Source organism: Sceloporus undulatus, unplaced genomic scaffold (genome assembly GCF_019175285.1).
Source record: "Sceloporus undulatus isolate JIND9_A2432 ecotype Alabama unplaced genomic scaffold, SceUnd_v1.1 scaffold_15, whole genome shotgun sequence".
NCBI classification, from domain to species: domain Eukaryota; kingdom Metazoa; phylum Chordata; class Lepidosauria; order Squamata; family Phrynosomatidae; genus Sceloporus; species Sceloporus undulatus.
Genome location: NW_024802937.1, coordinates 1,367,934 through 1,392,857, shown reverse-complemented (window position 1 = coordinate 1,392,857; position 24,924 = coordinate 1,367,934). Strand labels below are relative to the sequence as shown.

At 37.7% G+C, this 24,924-nt stretch overlaps 1 protein-coding gene across 15 annotated transcripts in view; it reads right to left on the bottom strand.

The window, feature by feature from the left end:
- LOC121917317 (band 4.1-like protein 3) overlaps positions 1–24,924 on the bottom strand; it is a 201,353-nt gene that overhangs the window by 27,189 nt on the left and 149,240 nt on the right. For 14 of the 15 annotated variants that reach the window (XM_042443178.1, XM_042443177.1, XM_042443176.1 and 11 more), the window contains 8 exons: positions 24,292–24,334; positions 20,730–20,805; positions 19,492–19,710; positions 19,155–19,242; positions 15,194–15,346; positions 13,093–13,190; positions 11,368–11,543; positions 5,488–5,693 (listed from right to left, as the gene is read on the bottom strand). In XM_042443178.1, the coding sequence (XP_042299112.1) occupies positions 5,488–5,693; positions 11,368–11,543; positions 13,093–13,190; positions 15,194–15,346; positions 19,155–19,242; positions 19,492–19,710; positions 20,730–20,805; positions 24,292–24,334 (1,059 nt within the window). The remainder of the gene's footprint in view (positions 1–5,487; positions 5,694–11,367; positions 11,544–13,092; positions 13,191–15,193; positions 15,347–19,154; positions 19,243–19,491; positions 19,711–20,729; positions 20,806–24,291; positions 24,335–24,924) is intronic. The other variant, XM_042443182.1, reaches the window with a different exon arrangement.

Genomic DNA, 24,924 nt, shown 5'->3' with positions numbered 1-24,924 from the left:
TATACTCAAGTATATATGGTATATTTTGGGTTACAACTCCTATAGCCTCCCAGCCCGTTTGGCACTGGCCCTTGTAGTCTTAAAAAACCCACCAAAATGGATACTTTACTAAATTCTGATATTACCCTTTAGGCCATCATTCTCCCCATGTAGAGGAGATGGAAATGGTAACAGAGGAAATAGGGCTAGCATGTTAACATTTCAAAATGACTGAATGGCAATATACAGAGCTAGAATGCCTTTAAAAGGCCAACGTGGAGCTGTGCAACCTTTTCAGCTGCACTTCTAACAGCCATTCAGTCAGCCTCTCTCCCACTGAATCCCCTATCTCTACTTCTGCCACTACAGAGTCTACCACAACAGAGGCCATGCCCAGAATTTTCAGAGAAAGGGTACTGGAAGGTCAGCAATTTCCAAGAAGGCTACATGTAAGCTAGATGATGGCCCCGCAAAGCCTTTTCTGCCATGCCAAGCAGTCAACATAGGTAGTCAGGGAAAAGCAGTCTGCAAATGCTCAGAAATGCTTTTCCTTCCAAGTCTTTCCTACTTGGTGAAAACCAAACTCCTGGGAAATAAAAGACACGGACAGCAGAGACGGGGTAGCTAATCTGCCTTCTTAAATTGCAAGAAAAAGCAGTGCTTGTGGCTGTGAAAAGCTGGAAAGGAAAGGAAGGAAAAAGGGAAAGCAAGAAACTGGTGTCATTTGGTTCTGGGCAGCAGTGCCTGTCGATCTCAGAAAGACAGGGAGAGAACAGATTACAACTAAGAAGATGAAGAGAAAAAGAAGGAAATCAATAAGAGGAAAAGAATGAGGTGTCTTCAGGGCTCTTCTTTCCTATGAACAGTGGCCTCTCACCAGTAACTTCTAACCCACCACCAGTAACCCAGCAGCTTCTTTTTCTCACCCCTCTTCCCACACTCAGGCTTTAAAGAACAGAATGGGATAGCATGGGATGAAAAATTTCAAAAGTGGCCTAAGGAGACACTTGTGGGAAGTGAACAGTGTTCCTCTTTCTCTTTCTCCTCCTAACCATCTCCATGGTACTAGAGACTAGACTGGCCATGCTCTTTCACTAGTCAGCTCTTTGAAAAAACAAGCCGAGACAGGGCTATTTGCCCAATGCAGCAATGCCATCACTATGAGGTATGTGGAATGAGCCTCACCCCCAACTCCCTTCCTCTGTTCACACATTCCATTCCATGTGCCCCACAGGCTTCTAGGGCCAGAAATAGTTCAAGCAATATCCCCTTCCCTCTATCTGCTCTCCCCTACTACTGTTATGCAGGTTAAAGACCCACATATGAAATACTGTTGCCACAAACAGCACAATTCAGGAGGCTAAGAAATCACCTATCCCCATCTACTACTCTCTGAGTGGCCTTCCTGACTAACAACTAGTGTTGCTGCATAGCTTCCCAGATCTCTCCAGGGTCACATTGCCTCCAGGTTGTTTTCCTGGAGCCCAGTTGCTTTGTTGCTTCCTTCTCCACCTACTTGAAAGGTATCACTGCTAGATGCACCAACAATTTCTCAATTTTCTCTCCTATGGCTAGCATCCAACATACAATGGGAACTGTCCCTTCTGTTACAGAAGAGCTGTGTCATATGCTATGAAAAAGAAGTCTCAAGCTAAGCAGGTACCTGATGATGTGGACAAACTTTTACATTTAAAAAGCTCATATCGTCCCATGGACACCAGCATAGGCTTTGATGGGTACATCTCTACTTGAAGTACCACGCTGGGAACACTGTGGCCAGAAATATTAAAAGGGTTCAAGCAGACACAGGCTAGACTTTAATTTGCTTTCTAATTTTACAGCAGATCCCAACACAGGAGTGTACCACGTGTTGCCCTTCAGATGTTGGGCTGGAACTCCTATCAGGACTATTCTGCTGAGCTAACAGTGAGCGATAACACAAGTTGCTTTCAGATACATCCGAAGGGCCATATGTTGCCCATCACTGCCCAAATGTAACTCTTCTTGTCCCAGCACTGATTTTATTCCTGTGAATGTAAAGATTCAGATCCCCAAATAAATTCACTAAAGTTAATCTGTATTCACTTAATGCGTTAATGTGCAGTGTGTTGTGGGAACTATACATGGAACTGCCAGGCCCAAAGAGGCAAGCCATTTAAGACATTTGAATTTGACTTTGTTAATTCATATTATTTCTTGACTACTGCTTCTGATTCTTTTGTGTTTTTGTTTTTGCTTCTACCTTCAGCATGCTGTAAATGTTTTTTTTAATGATTAATTGTTGTTTTTATGCTTTTTATATTTTGTAAGCTGCTTTAACTGAAGAACATCCTTTGTTGCTGTATGCCTTCAAGTCATTTCTGACTTACGGTGAACCTAAAGTGAACCTTCTATAATGGGGTTTTCTAGGGCTGAGAGTGTGTGACTCACCCAAGGTCACCCAGTGGTTTCGATTGCTGAGTGGGAAATTGAGCCCTGATCTCTTGAATCACAATCCAAAACTCAAATCACAATACCATGCTAGCTCTACAAGCTTAAAATCAGTATCCACTTTCACTGCTATGGAAAACACTAAAAAACACAAAAAAGTAACCTAAAAATACAGAGAATTCAGAAGTACAAACAAATCTGAAGCCACACAGTAGATATAAACCTAAAGCTAGATATTAACATGAAAATAAAGTGAAGGGTTTTCAATTCTGTTTTTAACCACCCCCCTCCCCCTCCCCAGTCATATCCTCCACTGACTTCAATGAGTGTGCAATCTAATGATTATGGTGTTCTTGGTGCATTAAGTACAGCTGTATAACTCATGCCCCTCAAAAAGCTGAACTGCAGTTCCCGTTAGCCTTGCCCAGCATAGCCAATGGTGAAGTAAGATGGGAGCAGCAGTCAAACAATACATAGAGGCCACAAGTTGCCCACCCTTGCTTTAACAAAAGGGCACAGACTGAATGCAGTCTATCTTTCCTCTGTTCTTATCAGGGAACTAGCACTGTCAGAACAGTGAGCGCACCAGTTTAGTAAATTCATATATGAAACTCTTTGCACCCAGTCTGCTATAGCCTATAAAAATACTGTTGACTACCCCCCAAAAGATACATTTGCTATCTTATAATATTTTTCTGGTCTTCTCATTGGAATCCAGACCCCATCTTACTTCACCATGGGCTATGATGGTTAATGTGTTGGAATAACTGTTTCTGGGATGGACAAATAATTAGTAAGCACTAATTTAAATCCCCAAAGCTAAACAAAAAGAAGTAATACCAAAGTCAGGATGTAATGTTGAGATAATATATCTCTATAAAGATTATCGCATTCTGTTTAAAGCGCCTTATCCCCGACGGGATTTTTAATTTTAAAAATGGGTTTTATCGCAATCACCTGTGAAAGGGCAAATGCAGCTCGGATACCAGCTGGGTTTATTCTGTGGGTTTTCAAGAATGGGAAAAACCTGTCCTTGAAAAGCCACAGAATAAGCCTGGCTGACATCCTGGCTGTATACAGGCTGCATCCGCCTGGCCATACATAAATGTGATATGACTCGTTATAAAAATTAATTGCACCTCTATCCTGTCAGACATAAGGCACTTTAAATGGAATGTGATAATCTCCTATCTCTCTCCGTACTAAATAAAAGCATAGCTTCAGTAATCTATAACTGTTTAATACAGCTTCAAAGCATTGGCCAAATTCAACAGTATAGACCTGTTAACCGAAGAAGGTCCAACAGCTGGTCCAGAAGAAAGCAATTGCCTTATTCACAAATCTTCCATATGTGACATATGGAAGTGTGCTCTTCCAGCCCTCCAGAGTGCAGAGGGGCAGTGTAGGGAGAGAAAACATCTCTTTCTGGATCTGCTGATGGGTCTTTTCACCTCAGTTGATGTTAGATTCTGGTCTTAATCCAATCACTAGAAATCTCAGATCAATTTGCATGGCAAGACAGTCTTTCAGTGCAAATGTTTTCATTTTTTACTTTTTAGGTAAACTGTAGGAGCACTGTTGAATGCTGTCACGTTTATTCTTATAAACTTAGTCGATGGGAAAAAAACATTAAAAAACCCCAATACAGCAGTTGTAAAATAAGAACAGATAATAGCTACATTATGTGAAATCTTTATAACCAATTGCATGAACTATCCAACAAACAGAGAAGCCAGAGAAGGAACAATGCTATGATAATCTTTGACAAAACTGGACTGGCATAAACAGTCAATCCCAGACTGTCATATTGGAATAGCAGCACTACTGTATCCATATGGATACAGCAAACAGATCTAGTGCAAATCTGAGGTGAAGAGCTTTTCGGAAAGAGTGCTTGCAGATGGAACATACAAATGGCAGATCAAACTAGGATAACAAATTTATGTAGCATTCTAATGGTAGCTTAATTACTGTGAAATACACTGGCAAAAATTTACATGTCTTATATTTGGTGACAGAGAACAGGATCGAAATTGATAAACACCTTTTGAAACTCCACTAAGCAGCATCTTGTTTTTGCTAGGTGAGACAAGTCTGAGCATTGTACTGATATACATATCTATAGAATTAGGCTTAAAGGCTCATGGGTTACTTGCTTATTATTTGCACCTGCCCCTTTTTGTGCAGTAAGCTCTGAAGAAGGATTTACTTTTTTGGGAGCTTGTTTGATTTATTATGGAGGTGGAATTACAGTAGTTCACATAATTCCACATGCAATGTGGTAAGGGGATGAAATGTGATGAATACAAACATCTACACTTAAAATGCACAAGAATTTCAATGATGCTAAGAGTACTAAGGACCATCAATAGTCAAAGAGCAGAGAAAGCTTAACACTCCAGATACAATTAAATGGGCCTGAACAGAGAGAGCAAAATAAAGCTGCTTCGGGACACTTTGGAGGTATGCCATTTAAATGATGCATGCGTCTTAAGAGGCCGGAAGCCATGCCAAAGCCACGCTCCAGTCCTAAGAACTGGAGTGCAGCTTTGGTGCAGCTTCTGGCCTCTTAAGATGCATGTGTCATTTAAACAGCATACCTACAAAGTCACCTGAAGCAGCTTTATTTTGGCCTGTTTGTTCGGGCTCTTTAAAACCCAAAATAGTTAATAAGGCCTACAAAGACAAACTTCTCATAAGCAATACAAAACACAAGGAAAATGTGAGCAAACTTTTAAAAAAACTAATCTAAAAACTGAAGTTCTGTTCTTCTAAAAAACAAAGAAAATGTGGAAGCCACTTCTGTTCCCAATTGCAAAATTATTAATATTCCTTACAGAGAGTTCCTCAAATTGTTTAAAAGTGACACATTTCTCTAGAAAACAGAGCATGTTCATTTTACAGTGTTAAATTCTCATATTCACATTGAGATAAATGAAATAAAACAGAACTGTCACACATATATATTTACTATTGTATACTGACTATGTATGGGTTTTCTCATCTTCTTTTCTATTACACCTGCTATGGAACTTCCAACTTAGTCAGTGGTATAAAATAAAAACCTGAAAACTATACCTTGGCTGAGACCGGAGTGACTTCTTCTGCTTTCTTTTTTTTAACTTGCTCCTCGTCTTTCTCTTCTTCTGCTTTTTTCTCCGGAGTCACAGTGGTTATCAAGTTGGTTTGAGAGATGCCCTTTGTCGTGGCATACTGGCCAGTACCAACCTCTGCAGCAGACATAGAATCCTTCATGTATATTTCATGGTTTTCATTCACTGATGCTAAAAGCAAATATAATTTGAAGAAGTAAAATCTGAAAGAAATCACTTTGCAAAGCTAAATAAAAATAGACTGTGGATTAACAGTGCAATCCTATACATGTCTACTTAGAAACAAGTCCCCTAATTAGTTCAACTGGACTTAGAGGTAAGTGAGTATAGGACTGCAGTGTAAGCCAAATTGCCAAATAAGAAAAGAAAATATGTCATGTTTCAGAAACATGCAGAAACATGTAAAAATGGTAAGTAATTTGCAAAGGAATCAGATTAATATATAAATAGGTATGCATAAGCACATATCATTTGAAGGATTTATATGTATTCACAAACACATGCAGATGCTCCACAACATATTCTCAACTTTTGTTGTGTTTGCTGGTAGAATACTTTATATCAAAATACTGAAATGATTTCAGCATTCTTTAACAGAATGCAAGTAAAAATACAGATCTAGCAATGAATACAGCATGGAAGGTTTAAAAATAATTTCCATTAGTAACCAGATGCAAAGCAAACCAAACAAAGCCAAAATGCAGGATATTGTCAATCTAAAAATCCAGCAAAGAACCAAAGAAAGTTTACTAATTCACTGGAGAGAGAAAAAAGTAAGGTTTTAGAAAATGAATATATAAAACCAATGTAGAGAACCAATAAAATAGCTTTCAGTTGATTAATTAATTTGCATCTGTGAAACATACAAAATGTAGAGTATCTGTGAAACACAAAATGCATATACTGTATATACTTGGCTATAAGTCAACCTCATGTGTAAGTCGAGGGCAGGTTTTGGGGCCAAATTTATGGATTCTGATATGACTCATGGATAAGTCAAAGGCAAAACATAGGGGTGTATAACAAAAGATGTAAAGGATGAAGCAAAGGAAAACAGTGCCAGAAAATATACAAAATGCCAGCATACTAAAGGCTTCATGGATGAGAAAATATAAAGGGGGTGTGAATGCTTTCAGAACAGATGACACTCCTGCTTTTCACAAGGAGATGGTTCCTTTTTAAATAAGAATTAAAGTACAGTATAATACTTACATTGACCCGTGGATAAGTTGACTTAGGTTTTTGGAGGCAGCTTTTTCACTAAAATTTCTAGACTTATACATGAGTATATACAGTATATCTACAATCCTCCTCCACATTTTTTTCAGTCTAAGGTAAATTAATCCATTTACGAGTTTCAGAATTGTATCAGATAGATCTATATGAACACTCTCAAGGGCGCAATTCATGGAATTACATGATTCAGGCAATATGAATTTCTAAACAATTATCCAGGTATGACAATGTCTTCCAAATATTCAGTGTTCAGATATTCCTAAATAATTTGCTCTTGCATGAAAAATATTCATTTTATTACCTATAACCTGAATAAGCACAGGTTTCTTACAAGACTGACATGATGTTATATTTGTATAATTTTAAAACATTACAAAAAGCACAATTTTGGAAAGGTGGGCGAGAGCACCAAGTGAGGTTGAGGGTATTGCTGGCCCTTTCACCTTTGGCCCCTGATGTGGTCTTGTGCCAGATTGCATGGAAACTTTTCCTTGATTGTATATAGAAATCATGGTTCTTTAATTCAAACTAGGACTGTAGACCAGATCAGACTCTCCCCATCACCACCACATGCCTCCTATTCGTTTAGTTTGGTCCTCTGTGGTGTTTCCCAATAAAACAGCCTCAGAATGGTTGATTCTGAAGGTTGTTTGTTGTTGTTTTAACAGACTGAACTTAATAAGAATTTTATGTTTTCATTCCAATGGATCTGTGAACTTTCTATGGAGCTGTACTTAGAAGGAAATCAAACATATTGTTGCTGGATTTTTCAACTGTACTATTGTTCTACTGTACACCACTGTATTTTAAAAATCATTTTCTTGTATGCTACACTAGTAGCATACAAGAAAATCTTTTAAATTAAATAATAAAATAATTGCCTCTAGTTGCACTGTTCTACACACCATCATTTAATTGTAAAGTAAACACATGCATTCCAGCCGAGAACAGAACAATGAATTTGAAAGGAACATTAAGAACAATTATATGCACCATTCTTCCAAGAAGAATTTTCCCTGAACAGAAACAACAACTTTACTTATTGTCTTAAGGGGGGGAGGGATGAAGTGTTTTTAATTGTCATATTTTATATTTTACTGTTGTTAACCGCCCGGATTGGTTTGCCAGAGGGCGGTATACAAATAAATATTATTATTATTATTAAAAGTGCAAAACCTTTCAGGTGCTTGTGCAAGAGTGTGGTGTGGTGGCTACACTGAATATTGGTTTGGACTCTGGAAACTGTGATTGAAATCTTCACTATGCTTTCAGTGTCACTGGATGATCTTGTGCATGTTTCTCAGCCTAGTCACTTCACAAAGTTATTGTAGGTTAGTGCCCCTGCCCCAATATGAAACTAATTGGAAGAAAAACAGAATGCAAATAAAATACTTTTCAAAAAGCCAGAAGCACACTTACACCATTGGATTAACAGTAATTTTATACATGAATAGTTCCAATTCATTTGATTAAATTTGTTCTTAGGTGTTGGACTATGCGAAGCAAACTAGTTACTTTATACACAATGCAGCTGAAACCTAAATTTTACTTTTAAATAAAATAGAAATAAATTCTGTTTATTGGACCAGCACTCCTTTCAACAAGTTTGATTACCATATCATAAAGCCAGGAGTAGCTCATGAGCTAAACAGGTCCAGCATCCCACAATTTATGGGTGAAGCACCTCTCTTTGGTTTATGGCTGCCTCTGCCCAACTCCTTTTTTCATTTTTTATTTTTAAATTTAATAAATTTTATTAATTAAAAACAGTGAAATACAAAAAAGCACATTAACAACACAAAATTACAAAACATACACAATACATTCATACAAATACATCTATCACTCGTACTCTGCCCAACTCCTTTTTAAACACTACTTGCCTTTAAAAGTGGTTTATGTTCTGTCCAATGAACTGTAATGAAATCTTCACATGCATACAAAACACAACCTTGTCTGATTACAACTCTGATTGTTGGTTAATATATTAACAGGACAAACTGTCATCAAATTTACTGTCCAGGTAGGGATTAAGCTACATTTAATGTGTGGCTAAACGTAATTCACTAGGAGGTGTTTACAATACAATTTTATACATGCTTACTTATATGTAAGCTCACTAGGCCAGTGATGGTGAACCTTTTAGAGGCCGAGTGCCCAAAGTGCGACCCAAAACCCACTTATTTATTGCAAAGTGCCATGTCCCTCTGGCTTTCTAGTAACAAACTCTGGCAAACTCTGTCCTGGTGCGACAGCACATGTGCCTACAGAGAGGGCTCTGAGTGCCACCTCTGGCATGCGTGCCATAGGTTTGCCATCACTGCACTAGGCATTTCAATGCAGCTAGCTTCCAGTTTAGGGAAGTACTGTTGCCTAAGACTGTGTGTGTAGATAGAGAACTCCAAAATATGAAGACCAATATAGACTAACCATCTAGCTAACGTTGCTTTAAAAATAAATGTATTCTATAGCCCCTGTAGCCCTTACAAAAACATTTTGTAGAAGGACATGCTTACAATATCACTGATTAATCAAAAGAAAAATAATGTTGAGAACACTTTGTTCTCTGAGAAGCATGCTTAGCAGTAAGGTCTTAAGTTGCTTGGTAACCAGCAGGAAGCATATTAATACTCAAAGGATCAACATTAATGAGTGACAAGCACCCACATTGTCTATTTCAGCAAGTATCAACAAGGATTATTACTAATTTATTTGGATCACAGATATTTCCATTGACCTTCACTAATCTTCAGTACCTATTTTTCACAAAGTTCAAGAAATCTTGACAGCTACATTCATTTTAAAAGTACAGATTTTTGAATTACAACTTATTGAAAGACAAATGACATGGCTATTATTTCTCTGCAATTAAATAATATTATACTGAAAACTGGTTAGATAAGTTTATATTTCAGAGCATCATGCCTGGTTAATTCTAAAGAGCTGCAAATTCCTGATTTCTGTCATCAAGAGAAAAAAGGACAGAAAAGTTCAAAAGCTAACGGAGCATCTTTGCTCACTGCATACAACATAAAGTCATGTAGGAAAATGGGGTCAGACGTCTAGGTGTAAATGCTATTTTTGTACAAATGTGTCTGAAATCTCTGTAAAAATACGTAATTGTAGAATAGAGAAAACATTTTCTTAAGGCTGGCTTACTGAATGATGTAACCAACTGTATCAGGTAGAAACCACTTAGTACATCATGAAGGAAAGTCTAAAGTACTTTATGCTGCATTATTTTTTTTAAAAAGCAAAACTTAGCAAAAGGCTTTCCAGGAAGTTTTAAATCTATTGTGTAAAAAATCTGAGGCAGAGATGACTCAATGATATTAAAGTATAATTTATATAAAACATTTTAAAAATTAAAATTTGTTACATATCTAATAATTAAATACTAAAGTCATCAATGGCACAGTATTTCCAAATTTTACAAATTGTTGTAAACGTTGGACAGTGAAAAAAGCTCACAGGAAGAGAATCAATTCATTTGAAATATGGTGCTGGAGCAGAGTTTGAGGGATAGCATGGACAGACAAAAATCAAGCCTGAACTCTCCCTAGAACCCAAAATTTAGTTGAGTTTAGTTGAGGCTACCATACTTTGCACATGTCATGATATGACATGACTCATTAGAAAAGATGCCTAGTATAGTGGAAGGCAGCAAAAAATAAAATAAAATAAGGAAGACCATATTAGAGATGGATTGAATGAATTAAAGGAGCCATGGGTCCAGATTTGCACAACGTATTGCCTGGCTGTTAATAATAGGGTGTCATGAAGGTATCTCATTCCTGGCATAACCTAAAGCCAACTTGATACCAATTAACAACGATCTAAAAGCATATGATCAAAAGGTCTATGAAATGGCAATTTGTGAAGTGAACCAAATCTGGGGCTACTCTATGCCTGATTGGACATCCATTTGGGAGCCCTACATACACAGTCTTGAGATCCATGGAAGAGGGGTAGAATACAAATAAAAATATATAAATAACATGATGAAATTTGGAATTCCAGTCTGACATGTCTGAATATTTTCAGGACTTGTGTCACTGATATTTCTACAAAGATTTGTCTGCTTCCTTCTTTTAAGAGCTCTATAAATCATATGACAACTCATGTTTTTGTTTCTTGCAGCCAGAAAAATTTACTGCCACTCATTTGGTTTTAAAAAAGTAATCTGATGGCTATTCCTGCACGTATGTGATAAGACACCAAATGGATCCTTTCTCCTACTTTGGCTGGGCACCATAAAAAGGGGGAGCAGGTCCCACATTGGGAACAGGGAGGAAATGCATTAATGTTTTAAAAAGAAAGCAAGAATTTCAGTAGCAGAGGAAAGGCTACTGAGGGAACAGATGGGGAGGGATTGAGATTTGTTCCACAGTTTTTGTGCACTGCTACATGAACAAGCCAGGAAAAGCAGAAGGCTAATATTTATTTCATGGTCATCTCATAATGAATGAAATGTCATGCATATACTTACAAATGTCATCCAGCAGAAGTTCAAAGGACATGAAATTACAAGATGTTTACAAAGTATTTTCTTTCGAGAAAAAAGGAATTGTGCTAGAAGTCCAAATAAAGGCCATCAAGAATATCTTACCCCCATCTAGGCTGCGAGACATAGTGTAACGTTTGCTTGATGAACGCTCAAAATAAGGTGCAGGGCGGTCAATCAGTGCACTGGCTCTCCTTGTCTGGGCTTGTGTCCTTCCACTATAGCGAAACTTGGAACCCAGGGTAAGGAATTTTTTGGGAGGAGCTTCAGGGAGGAGGAGCCTAGAATATCACACAAATGACTGTGAAAGTGGCTGGTATTTGTATTTTAAAAATTCTCAATCAAATCTAGATTTTACATACTTGACATGAAGAAATATATTGTGACATAATGCAATCCTGTGCAAATCTATCCACGTGTAGTTACATTATGAGAAACAGTGTTACATTGTGGTTTGAGTGCTGAACTAGGACCCTGGGAAATCAAGATTCAAATTTCAGCCATGGAAACTCACTGGGTGACTTGGGCAAGTCCCACTCTCTCATTATCAAGGAAGGCAATGCCAAACCCTCGCCGAACAAACCTTGTCAAAAAAGCCATAGGAAATGTTTACCTTAAGGTCATCATAATTTGAAAGTGACTTCAAGATACACAGTAAGAATAGGTCCATTACATTCAATGGACCTTTTGTTGTTATTGTGTACCTTCAAGTCATTTCCGACTTCAGGTGACCCAAAGGTGAACCTATCATGGAGTTTCTTGGCAAGAGGAGGTTTGACATTGCCTTCCTCTGAGACTGACTTGCCCAAGGTCACCTAGCTGCCTCCGTTTTTGTGGACTCAGGGTTGTGGCAACCGCATGCTGTGGCTCCGATTTGGCCTTTGCAGGGTGCAAAAAGGATGATAGCCATAGATTTATGGCGTTCCTTCAGTGTTATGTCATGTAGACACAGTGTCAGAAGAGTGCTATGATGCCGTGTGCTATTTGGAGCGGCTCATGGCATCACGCCATCCTGGGGGCTGAGTCTAAGCATGTGTCATATGCCCCGATTCCACCCCCAAGCCGGCCTTTAAGGCCAGTCTGCACAGGGCCTTAATCACAACCCCCTATCTGACATTTAAAAATGGATCAAAGTCTAGATTGAAACAAATGCCTTCTGTAACAGCTGTTCTCCCACATCAGTAGCAATGTCATCTCTGTCACAGGTAACAGGTGACATTTCTGCTAGTACCTCAAATGCATAATCTTAGTGCCATTAAAATTCTCCATGCACTTAATGCTCATCATGTGAAGTATTACAAATAATACTAATCAGAAAATGATAAAGGCATCTGACCCAATTGGATATGATAATATATATTAATTTTAAGTTAGCTAATACACTGGGTGACCTTGGGAAATTTATACCCTCTCAGCACCAGAAAACCCGGTGATACCTTTGCCTTAGCATCACCATGATTTGGACAGGACTTGAAGGCACACACAACAGTACTTGCCATATTTTGCTTTACAATATCTGTCTCACGAATAATCACGATATAAACATATCATATATATAAAATAGTATATAATAGGATCAAACTGTTTTATTTCATGAAAGTAAAGTTGTTTCTGTTTCTGTCTCATGAGACTGTCTCCGGAATCATGATATAAACATCACACGCTAGTGTATAATTGGATCAAACTGGGTTATTTCAATAGGTGAAATAATTTAGCATCACTGCTGGACATAATCATTAACCACAAAGTTTCTCTAAAAGACCAGTAGCCAAGAATGCTGTTTGAACTCATTTTAACAATGTATTTTTTTTAAAAAAAAAGATGTGATACCTGAAAAATGTATGATGTTCAACACATACTTTCCATAGACGCTTTGCAGCACGATGATTTGGTAATTTAAATCCAATTGTGCTTTCAAACTGTTCAAACTAAAAAAGAACAGAAAAAGAACATGTATTTCTGCACAGAAGACTTTTTAAAGAAGTATTTCCATAAATGTACTCACATCTCTGTAAATGCAACACCTTTAAACAGACTGGAAGGACACTGTTAGTATGGCCAAATTCTAGATTTATAGCTACCTGTGAAATCTCAATTTGATCCTTTGGTTGAGAACAAATTCTTGAAAGAAGAATTAATGATTTGAATATTTTATCCAGGATGGCTTACCATCTTTGGCTGGCAATTCTAAATTAGACTTCCCCAGTTTGAATAACTGTGGTTTAATGTAAGCCAGGCTCTCTGCCAGCATACAAGGACAAGAGAGGCAAAGACAGTGTTGCAAAACCATGACTCATTCTTAGCTTCACTTTCTGATACTACTTGCTAACTATCACCCTTTGATAATTACGCATTACACTTGTACGTTTCTATGTTTCTAGCTTCTTACTCAACTTTTGTTGTATTTATCTTGTATATATGTGTGTATCTATATATGTATGTAAGAATGAATTTAATTGCTACCACTGGATTTTATTGGTCATAGACATTCTGCGTGATGTCCATTTCAACTGTAGTAGAGATGAAATTAGCAAATAATATTTATTTATTTATTTATCATAATAATATTAATCATGTGTTATATGAAATACTCATCTTCCTGCTATACTGAGAAAAGTCCATTTGGCATTCATACTGAATTAAATGTTTTAATGTGTTTTAACTGATGTTGTGCATTGTTGGTTTATTGTTGTTTCCCACCTTGATCCATGGGGAGAGGCAGATAGTAATAATAATTAATAATAATAATAATAATAATAATAATAATAATAATAATAATAGATGTGTTATTTTAACCTCTGGAATTTGCAAGTAGGAGAACCAAATGTAAGTTCCTTCCCCTATTGAACAAATAAATATCCTTAAATCATAAACTTATTGGATTGTTTGGATGTTTAAGACATTAATTTGCATAAAATCTGAAATTATATGCTTTTGCAAAGAGATAACCATTTTAGAGCAAAAAGGAGGAAAAAACACACCTATCTGTACCTATATAGTCTTCACATGTTGACATATTTCCAGAGCTGCCAGGATTAACACATCTCACTACTTTTCTATGGGGTCACATTAAATTTGACACCATTCACCAAGTTAAAAATTGCACTAGCATAATTTTTTCAAGAATAAGTACAGTCATGGACCTCTTGTTTGAGGATATAGAACAACTTAGAGTATTGCTTCACAATCTGATCTATCTGATGTAAGGAACTAGCAGTCCCTCCCCCCCAGTGTGCCAGGATGCAGCACCATATTTGCACCTATTGGCTGCAATTAGCTCTTTTTTTCCCCTTGGAAACTTGCTAGTCAGTGGTAGCCAACAGCTTGAAGACTAGCACTGATTTAGGGACTACCACTTTGAGTAGCACTGGTTTAGTCCTTGCCATCACCTACAGTCTATTTCAGGATTACACCTCCTACACACACTCATTTGAAGGGAGAACCCATTGAAATGATGCAAATAGTGGGGGTGGTGATCCCAGCAGAACCACAACAAAGGCTAAACCCCTCTTTCCCCCACCAGGCATCCAATGGGTTATGCCCCCTGAACCTGCTCTTTACTCTTAAAAAAAACTAAAACTGCATAAATTGTGTAATATTTAGACTGACTCTTAGAGAGACTGAACTTGGTCATGGTCCTGTATCTCTGCAAACAGAGGATGCTGCTGCATTGGCTGCACCTAAGAAGTCTCTCTTTTCCTCTTTTATTGCAGTGATGAGAAGATAAATTTGTGCCACAAAGAGACAGAGGTGGAAATCCAGGTTGTGATAGGTTTTCAAAGCTGAAAAAAGTGTCTTAGTTGTAAGTGTATGCTTCAAGGTGCAGGAATTTCTAAAGCAAAAGACAACTTTACAAACTTAAGGAACTGCAAGACTGCCCAGCTTGGAATAACCAATGTGGAAGACATTCAATTAATTCAAGTATACTTACCTCACCTGGTCGGATTTTGATGTAGAAGTTATTTCTCTTGTATGAAATTTTGAGAACCTTAGGCCAAGCAAACCTGTTTATTCGTAGTCTGTCCCGATAGATCAAAAGACCACTTGCGCAAACCCCTAACATGATTTCAACACCTTCAGAATCCTAAAAAAAGCAAGAGGGGAACAGAAGAATTAGGATAATTTCTGAGGGTGGATTGTTCTAATTGGGTTCTTACTACTGCACAAGAAAGATGCTTCAATAAGTCTGAACATCTCCAGGAAGCAAATGGGCTGTGATAAGGGGTGGGGGATGGGGGCGAAGGAAAATGCAGACCACTGTTCTGATGTCCTGACCAAGTGACCATGCTCAGTGCACATGTTCCTTCTGATCAGGGATAGAGAAGAGGCTGAACTGAGGGGATAATTAAATTCCATTTGCTTGGATGCTGGCCTCACAATAAGGAAAAGCATGGTGAGCTGTTTATGGAATACAGAACTATGCTGGGGGCCTGGCAAAAGCCTTTTGGAGCTCGACTGAAGCCTCATAAAAGACTTTCTGGGGTCAACCAATAGTAGTAAACACTGTTGAAGACACAAATTTTCAAAACAGTTTTTGCTCTAATGTAGAAGCCTCAGACCACTCCCAACCATTTGTAAGGGAAAAATGCCTATAAACATCATACCAAATTGTCTCAATTAAAACTCCCTTTCAAAACTTTACACACAGACAGATTAACACAGAGCCACTGTGCAAGTAAGCAATCTGATTTCAAAGTATGGAGTATCTCTCTTATGCACACAGAACTTTACTTAAATGCTTACATGAGGGTGCACAACCTGTGTCCCTAGGCACCTTGGCCATTTTCCTGAAGCTGGAAGTAGCTAAGCCATGAAACCTCACAGCAGAGATTATTAACTAAACTCTGAAATTTTAGAAAAAACTATGCCTGGATTTCTGAGATATCTGTTTTCCCATGCAATAAGAACAATAATTCCAGAGGTGAACACTGCAGTGGAGAGGTATTCCCCTTCACTACTTACCCACCACAATAATCACTATATCTCAATAGAAAGGGAGAGCAAAAGTTAGTCTAATCATAACGTGTGTGTACACATGTAGGCATGCACATCACCCTTAACTGATACTAGATGAAGCCCTTGGGACTGGACAAGTTATGCACCCTTGTTTTAAGTGAACAATAAAACTTGTTTGTGCTGGGGATTATACATATACAACACTCTTGTATCAGGTAAACATTTTTGAAGACCTGATACTAAGTGAATGTTACATTTTGTTACATTTCAACAAAAATGTATCTTGATCAAGAATCAGTGCCTGAATGGACTTGTTTTCCTGTTTCTTCCCAATCACTTTTTCCTTTTGGATTGCATCTATTAGATTGTAAGCCTGTGGGGCAAAGATTGCATTGTCTTAATATTTGTACAGCAGACTTGAAAATGTTAGGCATAATATTAACAACTTTTTATACAGCAACTGTTTATGGTGATTGCATTCATCTTAACATTTCCATCCATGTAGGCCACATTCTTTGTTGTTGTTTTTTAAATTCTTGATGGTCCTTCAAATCAGTGACAGTACTTTGATGGCTAAAGTTGTCAAGCTTTTTCAACTTCAGTATGAAAAACAAAACCAGCATGCCTTCTGGTGGAATGCTGTCCTTGAACAACACAAACTGATTGAGTAAGGGCAATTAAGAGAACACAAAAGCTAAAACTGTCTTCCACTCATCAGCACACATTTATCTATAGAATACTACAGAAATTGTTGAAGGGCTTTTAAAAGTCAATTTCTTATCAGATTTTATGCAGAATATTAGATGACCACAATAACATGGATGTCATCATTTTGAGCCCTCATGCCCATTAACATTTTGCCAATTTCAATTATTTAATTAAGGTGATACATGTGATATTGAATAGATGAAATTGAAACTCAAATATAAACTGAGTATCTACAGTTTTGGGGAAGCATACTGTTTCTACACATATCTATGAGTTCTTTTTGGTTTAACAATGGATTGCATTTTAACAGCTGTAAACACAGGTTAATTAAAACTCCAGTTACAAGAAAAGCATCGTTGGGTGCAGGTATCAAACTATCCCCTCCACATTGGATTGCCAATGATCATAAAGATCAGCATCTGGCTCCAAGGCTGATTAAGGGAGAGAAGTTTAGTCACTTGTTCCAGGCCTGTGACTTTTGCACTCTGCTTATGCCACTGCTGCTGATATAGAATCCTAAGACTGTTGTTTTTATGTGCCTTCAAGTCATTTCCAACTTATGGAGATCTTGACGTGAACCTATCTTTTCTCAGGTATACAGCCTACACTTCCCAAGCACAGTCTTGCCATCCACAGATTTAAGCATCCATGGACAGCAAGCCCTACTGCCCCTAAGGGCCGTGTGTGCACATGGCCATAGCAGAGCGGCCACGTGTGCAAGTGCCACCATTGAAAACCAGGGGACTTGTGGCCCCACTATTTTTTCATGTCAGGGAGTTGGGTATGGAACAGAACCCCCACAGATACTAGGGGCCGGCTGTACTTTTTCAGAGGAGGGTTCCCTTTGCCGTCCTATGAAGCTGAGAGTGTGACTTGCCTAAGGTCATCCAGTGGATTTCCATAGCTGAGCAGGGATTCGAACCCTTATCTCCAGAGTCACAGTCCAGTGCTCAAACCACTACATCATCCTGGCTTTCAGAATTGGAGGACAGACACATTAAATTTTACTATAGTATATTCCCCCCCCCTTTTTTTTAAACTCCAACTGTATATAAAGAACTTAAGACATCTTAACTCCAGTCAGCCAGGACTAGGTTGGCAACTGTCAGCCAGAGGATGTTTTCTTCAGCCGCCCCTAGACCGTTGAATTAGATGCCAGAAGAGATTTGACAGCTGAATATCCAGTTGATTTTTAAACTGTGAATTTTAAATGATGAATTTTGAATGTGGATCTTTTTATATGTGTGTATGTTATTTGTCATTTTAAACCAATGTGTGTTTTAACTTATGTGTTTTAACTGATGTTGTATATCCGTTTATTGTTGTTGTTCCCCACCTCAAACCATGGGGAGAGGTGGGTAAGAAACATATCATCTATATCATCATCATCATCATCATCATCATCATCATCAATTTGTTAGAATGGGCTGTAGTCGCATAAAGTTTGTCCATCAGATGGCACAAGACTTTGGAGATAGTACCCCACACTGGATTTCTACAGATGGAGAGGCAGAATCTGGTAGAAATGGAGTGGTAACCTCCTTTACTTTGTGAACCTTCCAAGCTAGCTCTGGATGGACAAAAGAGAAAGAAAGCTCCACCACTGTGATGTTGGATTTAGGCAACTGCTAGATTTGTATCTACATACTGTACATCCCCACCCAAAACAAAACAAAACAAACCCACCTCTGTTACAGTCATATATTTCTTCTGCCAAACAGCTGGTAAATTTTGATATAGTTTGCCCAAGTATAAAACCAATTATTGCCAACAGCTGTATAGTTGTAATACAGTGGACTATCTATGGCTCCGTTTCTCTTACTCCCACTCGGTGCGGGGGCTTGATTGGCACAGCATTGCTGAAGTTTGCTCTCATGTGAATGATAGTAATGAATTTCAGAGCTGTAAGGCTGCTAGTTAGGTGCTTGTCAAATAACATGGATTTTTACATCCATTCTAACATGCTAAGTGAAGTAATACTTTATGAATCATAGTTCAGATTTAGTTCTCCTTCATTAAAAGTGCTTTAACGCTGTTAACTTTTTATCAGCATCAATTTACATAGCACAATGTACACAGTAACTAAAGAATGAAATGTGCATGAAATACCATAAATATGTTTATACGTTTCTATTTATACCCACAAGTACAATGTATTTGCTACTGTAGTGTATGAAGGACATTATATCAAAGCTCATGCACTGAATAAGAGATCTGTTTGTTTTTACCTTGGCATGGTGTAGATCTACTCCATACATGGACAATTTTTTGGCGTTTTCCAAAAAATGCATCTCAGCCTCTGCTGGTGTCATTCCCCTAAAGAAAGTCAGTTGGGTAAAAACACTTAAAAACATGTAAAAAAATAAATGTTTTCTGGAACATAATATTCTTCACGCTAATTTTAAATGAGACAGAATTTCATGCAACTGTTGTTTTAAACTAAATAGATGAACTGACTGATTTTATGTTTCTCTCATTTTAAAATTGGAAAACCCAACACATTTTTCTTGCATGAAATCCCAAAGTGCCATATTGTACATGCTCATTTCCCCCTGCTTTCCTCACCTATGACTTTTATGAAGCTCTATTACTTTATCTTCCAGTTCTTTAGTGTGGTTTGGTGCAAAACGAAATTCACTGACATAATCACTTCCATATTCATCAGGATCATAATCTCCAAGCTCTGACTGAACTGTGTAAGAACCCAAAAGCGCAAGTGTAACAAAAGAACATGGCAGTCGTCCAGAAACAATGTCATCTCTCAGTTGTAAACAGAGGTAATACCTGCACCAGATTAAAAGAAAACAAACAAAAAAAAATGATCAACATTTCCATAAATGCATGCTAGGAATATACAAGTTCTAGCAATTGTGAAGAAATTAAAGTTCATATGCCTCATTGCCTCTTCGGGTCTTTGGCTCAATCCCTGGAGGGGGGGGGGGAAACAAGAATATGAAATAAATGATCTCCTTCCATCTTGAGGTGAGAGTGTGCTTTGCTGTTGTTGTTGTTAACTGCCCTTGAGTGGGATTGACTCATGGTGACGTTGTGATGAGATACTTCCATGCCCCCCTGTCCTCAACTGCCCTGCTCAGGTCCTGTAGGCTCATAGTTGTGGTCTTCTTAGTCTATCCATCTTCTTCTCTTCCTACTGTCCTCCACCTTTCTTAGCAGCTTTATTGTCTTGTCTGTTCTGGATCCCCCTGCGGATACCAACATCCACAGATGCTCAAGACGCATTGTCCTCAATGATGGCGTGGCCATGCCACCGTTGGGGACAATGGGACTTTACCGCTCCCACCACCCAAAGCCCACCTTGCCACCCTCACCATGGCAGGCAGCAGGGGGCCACCTCCTCTTCCTCCTCCACTGCCACTTCAAGTTAGCTTGATGGCACAGTCTGCTACCAGAAAGCTTAGGAATTGTAATTTTAAACTCTTCTGGAAGATTTGAGCCAAGAGGAACTGAATAATTACATCTAGCTGCATTCAAAATGATAATGGATTCCTTGAGGCTAAGACTTCTGCTGTTACACTACCTCCTTAATTTTATGTCCCATTTGCAACAAGTGTAAGCTGAAGTTGTACTGAGACATGTAACATATGAGTTAAATCTAAACTTCAGTTTGTGTTTAGGAGAGGAAAGGAAAAATACTCAACATTTATTACATCTTTTTCTTCCATTGATATAATAGCAGTATGGTGGTAGTGATCACCTGGCAGTACAGGGAGAATTTGGTAAGAAAGAGATTATTGCTATCAACAACTTTTCAGGAACAAATGGAGTACTGGTTTTCAAAATACCTGGTAATGTCTTCAGAAAGTTGGGCAGGATCAGGAGGGTAGAATTTGACATTAAATGAGAAATGCCAAGCACCACCTACAGGAGAAACCGAAGTTTACTGGTAGTAATAACAATGAAATTATTTTCTGTGTTTACCAAATTGATATTTGTGCTTTGCTTTTGCTAGTCTTTCATCATGAAACCACAATGGCCTTCAATTACATTTCTCTTTCGAGGTGGAGATTTGTCCCTTAGCCATTTATGTGAAATGTCCATAAAACTATGTAGGCAAAGGACTGTGAGGTGTTGTTTTTCCACTAAGATATTGTTTCCATTATCCAAAAAATGGGGATAGGAGCATTCAGTAGAGTCTGTGCTCATAACTAATCAAAACACAAGCAATTATATCTAAAGCCTAGCCATGAGCAATTGTATTTTATTATGAACAAAAGTGTAAAAGTAAGTATGGAGGTCAATAGTAAGAATGTATCCCAAATCTACCCTATAAACTGGAGGAATAACTATTCACTCATAAGTCTACTTCAGTGTCTATTTAGGGTGTTTTGATTTGTCAAGTGAGTAAATACAGTGCCAAGTCTTCTTATACTGGTTGAATCTTGATACAAGAATACAAGTTGAGTATTCATTATCTATTATTGTTCCTCAGGTTCCACATCCACTACCAGATACATGACAAATGGATACTGCAAACTGAAGCTTGTGTTGCTTGGTAAATGTGATATCTGAAAATGGACAGCCAGTTCTATCATTCTTTTAACAAAACAACAACAAAAACCACAATGAAAATTATTTGATTCCAGCAAGTTTTTGCAGGTTAGTGCAGAGAGAAATATTTAGTTATTTCAGGCTTTAAAAATTTGTACTGTTGCCTAAAATATTCAACTGCTATTTTATCATTTGTTTGCTCTCTTCACTCCTACTGAAAGTTAGGCTAGCAATATTAAAAATTAATAAATAACACAGTTCACCAAGAGGAAATATATCCTACCAAAAGCAACATGAGTTAGATCCAACATGAGTTAGATCCATTTTAAGTACTTTTTTCATTTTGCACCATCTAAACCAAGGATGTAGTGATGAATATACATGTTGAAGGTGTGTCAAGCTGTATTACTAGAGCTTTGGTGTGCTTGATGGAAGAGAGGTCAGGCTAATACTGACAGTACAATGTACATTTAAGTTGTCTACAAATTCTTCTATATTCTGTTCTTTAGGGTCTGGAATACTCTTAATGTAAGCAAACCTTTGTCACATACTGTATAAACGTCCCCGTACTTTTTTGTCCATATTTACAAATATCTTTCCTTAACAATACTTAGTTTGTTCAGTATAGGCAGAATTCTAAACAACTGATTGACACAGTGAACAAATCCCTGAGTCATACTTTTGTTGAGGTAAAGCAAGGAAAAAATTAAGGCTGCTGTCTGAATTTATGCATGTGGCTTCATATAAAAGCAAATTCTCTCACCCCTGTACCATAGTCCATACTCATATTTTACACAGAGTAAAACTGGGGGAAAGAATTAGAGAAAATTATATATCCACTTTTAGCCAAATTATATTAGATCACATGATGTAGTACAGTGGTTTGGGTATTAGATTAGTACTTTAGGAACCCAGGGCTCAAATCCCCACTCAGACATGGAAACCCACTGGGTGAAAATCACAGTCTCTCAGCCTCAGAGAAAGGCACTAGCAAACCACCTATGAAACAAGCTTGCCAAAAAAACCCTTATAAAGGAGTCTCCTTAAGTCAGAATCAACTGGTAGGAACATAACAAGAAATAAAAGCATGGTATATGATTTATTTGACTGCCACAATAACTGGGCACCTTTCAGGTGGAGAGACCCAAAAGTGTCACTGTGTGCTAACACAAATTTGCATAATTCATATTCTTGAATTACTTCTGAAGAATAATTTCAGTGATACCTGTTAGTAATGAATTCCTACTTAAGTTCTCTGAAACAGATTTGCATTTGCACATATTATAACTGCACCTCTTCCTACAGTCATTTTTAAATTCTGCATAATCTCCTAGTGTCACAGCAGATCTTGCTGGTTAAGAATTCAAACTCATATTGCTGTTTCTTGTTAATAGCTGCCAAGCCGGCTTTGACTTATGGCAACACTTGGTATTCATAATAACAAATTCCACACATTTTCTTGATTGTCCAAATATTGATTTTTAAAATGTAGAACACTGAAGTCATAGTACCAATTATACAAACCTAGCCCAGTTGACACAGTATGCACATACCTTCGCAGTGTGAGCTAAATTCACCATTAGTCTTACCCAAAGTAGATCCACTGAAATGGGAGGTAAGTCATGATTAAGATCTCCAATTCATTTCAATAAGCCTACTTCCAGTAGAATTAGCAATACTTTCAGACCAGTGTAGGAATCATGTGGCCATCCAGATACTGGTTAGGGCTGTAAGCTTGCAGTGAAATGATACTGGAAGACACTGGATTTCCATCCTGATAAATCCCCTAGACTGCAGCCTATGGGTTCCATCCAATATCATATAAGCCAACTTTCACTCGCAGAATGACTTCCAATCTTCCCTCTCAAGTTCGCTCTGAAGAATTGCTTTCTGAAGCAGATTTGGGAGAGCATGTGATAGGAGTTGGCTGCCAGAGGTGAAGAGGAGTCTGTTCTACCAATATATTAGTTTCACTGGCAGATGAACAGAGGCTGGACCAAACTTGGTCAGCAGAACTTTCTTCAGAGCAGAACTTTCTGACATTTTAGATAAACATTTAAAATTTTGATATTTCTCATTAGAAAAGGATACTGCTTTACATTTGCTATAAATGAACGTTTGTGAACTGGAACCTATATTTTAATACCAAATGGAGGATGCTTGGTAGAAAAGGTAATTGTTTCCATACACTTTACATTTTTGAAGTGTTATTCAGAAAAACCACCAACATCTGTTTGCTATAGCAGATTCCACATTATAAGCATTACATCAAGCCTAGAAAAACACTTTTGATTGCCTTGACACTTTTATTCAGAGTATTTGTAGCACTGGTACTTTGAAAAGTCAAACAATGATGATAGTAGGGGCAGCATCAGGTTTTTTAAAATAACAATATAACTTTAAACCAACAGTTGTTAATAAAAGTAACCTTGATGCCAAAGTGAGAGATATAATTTTTAAAATGCAAATAATAACAGGAATGAACTGAATGTAGACAGAACACTTCTATGGCTACAGATGTTTTACCAGGTAATTTTTGTAATGGCTTATAATGGCAGTTGTGAAGCATAGAGAGCAACATTTTCTATCCGTGGGCTTAGAGTTTCAGTTATTTCTCCTGATGGAGCCAGAGGTGAGGGGGAATCCATTCTGTCAGTGGTGGGTTTTTTTTAACCTTTCTAAATATTATTCTATATTCATAAATGACATAGCTCAATAACATAACAATTAGTCATTTTATTTGGAAGCAATTAAGAAAATGTAAAAGAATTAAGTGAATATTTAAAATGCAGTGGGAATGTAAAAAGTATCCAGTAAAATGGTACAATTCACTTCTAATAGATGATTGCAACTTACTTCGAATCTGCTTTTTTATTTCCTTGGCTGGGTCCAACCAATTCTGAAAAGAAGTATTTTAAATACTGGAATCAGATTTACAAACATTGCACTTCAAACACATTAAATGACAAGTGATACAAATATAATACAGTGACCCAGCTGAACACAAACACTTTCATGCCACATGAATGTAAATGGGAAGGAGAGAAACGTAAGCTTTAACATTCTGTTTGAAAACAAGGGAACCCAATGTGCTTAACTCCATCTAATTCCCAGTCATGTGCATTCATTTTAGAATCTAAGTGAACACTGATAGCTGATTTCCTAGCAAAGAGTATGTGCTAATTACTGGGAAGTTTCCAGTATAATTTTCACCTCAAAAGCAACCTTACCAGGGGACTGCAGGCAAGTCTGTATCTTTCCAGCTTCCGCTTTCCCATTTTTGAAGGTAATACTGAAGATGGGCATTATGTACAATTAAAATAACCTAGAATTATTATGACTGGTGTAGGGAAAGACATTTTATGCAGCACACAGGTCCCAAATGGCTCATAATATGAATCATCAATCTTTGAAAACTTTTCCATACTAAAGATTGATCTCTGACATGGAGGGGCAAGAGTATTCCTCTCTAGAAGACAAAATCAGCCT